At 29.3% G+C, this 6,983-nt stretch overlaps 6 protein-coding genes across 6 annotated transcripts; all 6 read right to left on the minus strand.

Annotated features, from left to right (window-relative positions):
• Nucleotides 1–37: 37 nt before the first annotated feature.
• COCCADRAFT_112777 (uncharacterized protein) lies at nucleotides 38–1,022 on the minus strand (the record flags this gene model as incomplete). Its single annotated transcript, XM_007720486.1, has 3 exons — nucleotides 38–321; nucleotides 376–759; nucleotides 821–1,022. 3 exons carry the CDS (start codon nucleotides 1,020–1,022, stop codon nucleotides 38–40), a joined length of 870 nt encoding a protein of 289 aa, XP_007718676.1.
• A 747-nt stretch (nucleotides 1,023–1,769) lies between these two features.
• On the minus strand, nucleotides 1,770–2,345 carry COCCADRAFT_112775 (uncharacterized protein; the record flags this gene model as incomplete). The annotated part of the gene is made up of 1 exon (XM_007720487.1): nucleotides 1,770–2,345. A coding segment is annotated over one exon (576 nt), but the record flags the coding sequence as incomplete, so codon positions are not given.
• Nucleotides 2,346–2,357: 12 nt separating this feature from the next.
• Nucleotides 2,358–2,723, minus strand: COCCADRAFT_112776 (uncharacterized protein; the record flags this gene model as incomplete). The annotated part of the gene is made up of 1 exon (XM_007720488.1): nucleotides 2,358–2,723. The coding sequence occupies one exon, from the start codon at nucleotides 2,721–2,723 to the stop codon at nucleotides 2,358–2,360; it is 366 nt and encodes a 121-aa protein (XP_007718678.1).
• A 102-nt stretch (nucleotides 2,724–2,825) lies between these two features.
• COCCADRAFT_72645 (uncharacterized protein) lies at nucleotides 2,826–3,149 on the minus strand (the record flags this gene model as incomplete). Its single annotated transcript, XM_007720489.2, is given in 2 exon segments — nucleotides 2,826–3,052; nucleotides 3,065–3,149. Coding segments are annotated over 2 exon segments (312 nt in total), but the record flags the coding sequence as incomplete, so codon positions are not given.
• Nucleotides 3,150–5,027: 1,878 nt separating this feature from the next.
• On the minus strand, nucleotides 5,028–5,678 carry COCCADRAFT_112780 (uncharacterized protein; the record flags this gene model as incomplete). The annotated part of the gene is made up of 1 exon (XM_007720490.1): nucleotides 5,028–5,678. A coding segment is annotated over one exon (651 nt), but the record flags the coding sequence as incomplete, so codon positions are not given.
• A 558-nt stretch (nucleotides 5,679–6,236) lies between these two features.
• On the minus strand, nucleotides 6,237–6,983 carry COCCADRAFT_112772 (uncharacterized protein; the record flags this gene model as incomplete). Its single annotated transcript, XM_007720491.1, has 1 exon — nucleotides 6,237–6,983. A coding segment is annotated over one exon (747 nt), but the record flags the coding sequence as incomplete, so codon positions are not given.

Here is a 6,983-nt window from a genome sequence, read left to right on the forward strand (position 1 = left end):
AAAAGACCTATTTATTACGAGACATATCTTCTACTATTCATTGTCTTTTTACCAATTTCTTTTCTGTCTGTAATGCTCTCCTAATGGTTTTTTCATTACAGTTAATAGCTTTAGCTGCTTCTAAAATAGTAGGATATTGACCGTAAATAGTTCTATCTAAGTTGTACAACACAACAGGTCTTGTGTTAACTATACACTTTTTCTTAGTTTCATCTGACATAGGAGGTTTAAGTAAAGCTTTTTCTCTAATTCTTTCTATTGTTTCATGAGACAAATTTTTACCTTTATTTAATTTACCGGCGAAGCAGCCCCAGTCTTCATCTTTTTTTTAAAAAGATGAAGACGCCGGGGCTATTTGTTCCCGTCTCGCATCACTATAAATATCTTTCATCTTTTGACGATCAATTTCAGTGTGTTTATATCCGAAACTAGAACCTGCTTCTGTTAAAATATTGTAATTAGGTACTAATAATTTTAAGTATTTATCTTCTAAACGCAACAATTCATGGTTATTTTCTTTGGTAACAATATTAGGATATAAATCTAATACAACAAAAGCAAAATTTTTCAAATCATACTTTTTAATGGCTAATTTAACTATTTTGCTACCCCTAAAATAAATAACATGGTTGCAGAATCTAGCATAAAATCTACCAGTTGAGGCAGAACCTATATAATAATCTTTAGTTGTTTTATTAATTATCATATATATACCACTTAAACCTCTTGTATCATTTAATATTTGTTTTCTAGGCCCCCCTCTCTCTGAGAGAGAGAGGGGGTCCAAACAGCCCCGAGAGGGCTGACCCTTTGGGAAGACCCCCGATGGGGCTCATCCCGGCAGGGATAGTTTCTTCTAAATTTAAATTTTCATAGCAATACACAAGGTTTAAACCTAACTCATTAATAATTGTTTCTAGTCTTTCAGACATTATACTACTATTTGAAGAACTACTTGTAGAATATCCTCTTTTTACTATACTTTTGTTAAATAGTCTTTTACTATTTACTTTAAAATTCATTACATTCTTTTTATTAAAATTTACACTTTCTTTATTACTTATATCAAACCATTTTGGGCTATGTTGGTAACCCAGGAAAGCTGTCTAAATTTCCGCTAACTATCCTTTTATTTTATCTGAATAGCGCGCCTGTACTTTATCAAAATATTAGTCCCCGAGACACGCTAAATCTCTTTATAATATTTCTCATTTAAAGCCTTGTGTATAACAAATTTGTTATAGAAATTTCCGACTGTACATTAGATATCATTTCAGATACCCACAGGTGACCCAGTCTGTAGAGATCCTGTATAGAACCGACGGTCTTAACTTAGATATCAAGTCTTTAACCGTATTCACCCGCATTGCCAGATAACTAGTAGTTATCCTATACCCCTGTCAGGGTATACTATCTCACAGTAAAATCTTATTACTAGTATATTTCTATATACATATTGCATATACTTTTATTAGAGACGGACTTTGATTTTTAATTTCATATTAAATGTATCCAATAAATTTATATTTCATCTCATCTATTATATAAGGTTTAACTATTGCAACTAAATCAGTCATGCTTTCTTTTCAAATACTTATTTTTCATTGATCTGGATACCCTGTTTTTACAACAGTACATTTAAGATTATATTTATCTTTTAATATATCACATAAAAAAGTACATTCTTTAAAAGTAAAACTATTAGTTGCAATGTTTATACCTTGTTTTGCTTGTCTAGAACCATCTTGCGGGGTTTTACTGTAGAAAAACTATGTTAAAGTTATTTTGTACTTACCATATATCTCCTTACTAACTAGGTATTTATTAATTGTATTTCTAGATATCTTCATATTTAGAGATGCATCTCTAAATGAATTAAAAACTAATTTTTCATTTGTTTCTATATTAGTAAATACAACTTTTTTACTTTTAGTTAAAACATTAAATTTAATCATACCTGCGGTAATTTTACCTCTAACATCCGCAGGAAAAGGTGAAGCATTCAATTTTGCTATATTATTTTTGATTTTTATTAAATGTTCTGGAGTTTTAGTTTTCATACGTAATTTAGTTTTTTCTGAATGTTTAAGTCCTAAGCTTGACCCCGCTCTGATTAAAATATTATATTCAGGTTTTAAAAGATCTAAGTAGTATTGTTCTCTTTCAATCAAATTAGATATTTCACAATATTCTAGTATTTCAAGTTTAAATTTGGAATATCCATATTTTAAAAGAGCTCTATCTATACGCATATTACGTTTAGTATCGGCTATGTGGTTATAATTGTAATATTGGTAAAATCTTTTACTTAAATTAGCACTAGATCCTACATAGCTTTTACCGGTTTCTTTATTTATTCAACGATATATACCTGATTTACCCCTATTTTCTTTAACAGCCAATTCTTTATTAACGTCAGCATCATCATAAGTAGCAACTGTTTTAATTTGGTCATTATAGTTTATATAACCACCTGTTGTATTTAAATGATTACTGTCTAATAAATAGTATAATTCAGGGTACATATAAGGATGAATAATTGAACGTAAAAGTGGTATAGATTCTACTTTAATACATATTTCCATCTTACCAGAATGATTTAATACCGTAGTATCAATACCATATTTATCTATTAAAACGTTTTTTAATAAATTTAAATCATTAATGTCGTTAAATTTTGTATATAAAATTAACCCCTCTGATTTAAAAGATCCTGTTTGCATGACAAGGTGAGCTAAACCTATAGGAGTTATGTATTCTCCTATTCAGTTAGGTATAATTTGGGTTTTTTTTCCGTTTACGTCTTTATAAAAAGAATCATAAATTCACAATAATGAAGTAAAAGTATATAGAGTTAATCTGTAATTAAACCTATCTTCCAACTCTTTTGCACTGTCTTTATCAGATTTCTTTACAAAGTGAGGAGTGATATTAGAACAATAACCTAATTTATAAAAATATAAGGTAAGACTATGAATATAAGCAGTATTATTTATTCCTTGCTCAATACTAAATCTTACACTTGGAGATGTTTGACCCTTAATTTGGTCTGCTCACCAGTCACCAAGCATACCGCATATTATAATAGATAAAACCTCCTTATTATGTGGACCTATTCTATATAACGCTTTAGTTCTAGATTTACTGAAATAAGATGATGAGTTATATTGGATACATTTATTATGAGAAATTAACATTCAATTTGGCCACTTATCTTTAGCCATCATTAAGATAAAGATAACTACACCAATAGTAAACACTAATGTTCTAGGTGCTCTATATGATCCGTAGTATATATTTCTTCCTATATGTAGGTAAACTAAAAAGAAGAAAGCTGAAGCAGTGTTACTATGTAAATAACGTATTAATCACCCGTTGTTTACATCACGCATAATCTACGACTTGGATTGAGTCTGTGCCGATTTTTATAAAATCTCCAAAATTCATAAGAAATAACAATCTAAAAATTTAAGTAATAATTCATTAATTTTATGTGTAATTAATTTATACAGGAACAGAAGAAAAGATATATTTATCTTTATATAATTTGCCTGTATCGATATATCTCCCTATCACTCTACTACCAGGCTTTAGATCTATAGCTATATGTGCGGCACCATAAGAAGAAAAAGGTGAACCTTTTAGTTCTTTATAGCCTTCAGAGCTATGAACATAAACAATAAAACCTTTACGTCCACCTTTAGATATAGTAAATTCTCTAACTAACTCAAAGTGACTACGACCACTATTTACATCAAAAGGTGGCGTTTGAGCAAAAAGTTTGGATAAATAGTCGACACCAGGTAGTTCTGTTTTATTTAAATCGTTAGTACTATAACGGTATTTATTCGTCCCTGAAGATATTTGTAGAGCAATTTTTTTTCCCTCAGGTAAGTAGTAATAACCAAATTTGTGCATTATAACAGAAATAACTCAATAATGATAATCTACAGATTTTCTGGTAAAAAATGACATGGATTCAAATAAAGGTACAATATAATAAACAATTAAATCGATTCTTTCAAGGGTTATGCTATAAACACCTGTAACCTTATTTAATTTGTATTTAACATTAAATTCCTCGCAATCTAATGTTTTAGTTGATTCTTTGAATATATTGGACAGAAAAGTTTCTATAGCAACTAAAACAAAAAGATTTTTTTTATGTTGAGCAATTTGGAAATACGGAACAAGATGTTTATACCCAAATGTTCCCTCTCCTTCTACAAAACCTAATAATCATCAGGTATTAATAGAAACTTTGTTACTTAAAAAATCTTCTTGCTCTTTATCTATAGTCAATCTTTTACTATTCATAGTTTCCTTTAGGTTTTAATACCAATTAAATCTGTTTTACTTAATTTACTTACACCTTCGGGGCTTTTCGATTTTATTAGGGCCGCTTTAGAGAAAAAAGTGAAATCCAAATATTTAGTAGTTTGTAAAGGGAACTCCTTAAATAAAGGTATGATCACTCTATTAATATCATTAAAATTAACTACATAAAATACAGCAGAATTACGTTTTTTATCTTTAACTACCCTTCCAACACCTAAAGTTTGAGCTATTTTGTGTAAAACTCTTATGTCATCTGCATGTAATTCTATACTAAACCTTAAAGAAGCTGCAGTTCAACTATTGTTGTTATAAATATAAAAAAAACCTTCTGCATCGGTAAATCCTACCAGTCATTGTATAAATTCTTTTGTAGCACTAGGCATAATTTCTTTAAGATGGATGGGTAGATCTTTGGGATTGTTATTTGGTAACTTAAGATTTAAATTACTTATGAATTGGGAGATTTCGCTTTTTCCAAAAATTTCCTTAGTCTTAGTACCTAGGTCCTTGTTGGAAATCGGTGACATAAAAAAACCGGGGCCACTCAAAAATAGATGAATCCTTTATCAACATTTAATCCCTAGACGCACTATCTATGGGTTTAGATGAAAAATAAAATTATTTTTATATAACCTACCTGTATCTATGTAACGATTACATGTATTACTACTAGGATTTAATCCTAGGGACTACCCACCTAGTTTGTAAAACATGCTGGGTATAAAATGGGGTTTAACTAACTTTTTTACTTTGTATAATGAATTCCGAGAAATATATATCCTATATCCATGTTCATTACTAGCTTTATGAAGAGTACATTTAAAATCATAACGTATAATTAATACATTCATTAATCGGACTGTATCTTGAATAGTATAAGAGTCAGTACAAATATAAATACCTTTACTTTTAAATCCACCATCTCCCATGATAAGATGAGCTAGAGCAACTGGAGTTAAAAGATTATAAATATCTTCTGGTACTATTTTAACGTTATTTATATAGAATAATGGGTATAATTCAGTGAAACAAGTCAATCCTCGAGTAAAAAAACCTAAATTATAAAGTACTTTTCCTGATCTTTTACTTTCTGCGTAATAAGGGTAACTACTACAATAATGAGATAATTCATTAAAAATAAACCATACATAAGATGCTTTATTTATAGTTTGTTTAAACCCTAATCGTGCATTTTTATTTGTTTTACTTGCAAAGGTTAACCAACCATCTGATAATAATAATCCTATTATAATACTCTTATTATAATTCGGTAATTTTATCATAGAGGTAACTAACTTTGTAAATTTACCTGTACCCACTTGAGACCTTAAATTTGTACCTCAAATTACTAAATTTAATTCGTTATTAGTACTTGATTTCTTAGTACTTGATTTCTTAGTACTATATTTTCTTCGGCTAGACGCATCTGTTAATCCTGAAAATCAGTATAAGAACTCGCTGGAAACATTTTTCAATAGGTTGTCTTCAGTACGTACATTAGAATTTTTATTACAGTTAGTAGAATAGTTACAAAATCCCATTTTATTTTTATGACCCGATACGTAAGTAGGCAATAATATTAGACCGTTAAATAGGTATAATGGATTAATCTTTAACTATTGATCTTTCAACCAATATAGGACTATATCATCATACAGTAAGTATGTCAACCATGTAGTCTCTGAGGATCTTACTCGTAATTGAATTACTTTGGTTTCCTGCTGATTATCCATAAATATCTTAAATATTTTTATTAACTTCGTAAGCGAAGTTTAATCTTTTAATCTTTAGGAACTTCCAGCATACGGGTTGATTTAACGAGCACATTACGCTATGCTCAACACTATTAAATGCTTCTGCTACACTAGGATTGTAATGCCGAATTCTGTGTAGTTATGTTATTTTAAACTAGATAAATCTTTTATTAATATTTCTAATTCTTCGTCTCTTTCCTTTGTTTTAACCTGGTCAGTTAAAAGATGAACTGCTTTTAACCATGCTAAATATTGTAGATTCTTATGACCTTGTAACGGATAATCTCTAAAGTGAGGTACTAAGGTACTAATAATATGATCTTTACCACTTAATCTAAATCTGCTAACTCCGCTAGTTTCAGTGTAAACTTTCCCTGTTTTAAAATAAGAAGCTATTAAATTTAATAAATGTAAATCTTGCGTTCTTTGACTAACTTCAAACACAAGAAAATAATCCTTAACAGTTTTGTTTGCTGAATTCACACGAGTTTTTGTAAAATAAGTAAATGAACCTTCACCAGCAGCGAACCCAGATATCCAGAAGGGATTTAGAATTTGCACCATGTTTTCAGAACTAAAATTATAAGATGTTTCAAACTCTACTTTAGGCAAAGGACCTAATAGAGCTAATTTAGCTAATAAAGAATCAGATAAAGGTTTATTCAATCTATTTATTAAAGAAGCTAATTTTAAAAAACCTGGTATATTAGTATGAACTTTGTCGTTAATAAGATTAAGAATCTCACAGAAATATCTGAAATTAAGAGCTTTAGTACTTTGTAAAGGATATTTATCAAAATGATTAATAATTACGCTAAGTTCTGATCTGGATCTAACTCTAAACCGTGCATCTTTACCTACTACAGATACAGAACCGACAGAAAAAAAAAA

The sequence above is a fragment of the Bipolaris zeicola genome, assembly GCF_000523435.1.
Source record: "Bipolaris zeicola 26-R-13 unplaced genomic scaffold scaffold_493, whole genome shotgun sequence".
Lineage (NCBI taxonomy): Eukaryota > Fungi > Ascomycota > Dothideomycetes > Pleosporales > Pleosporaceae > Bipolaris > Bipolaris zeicola.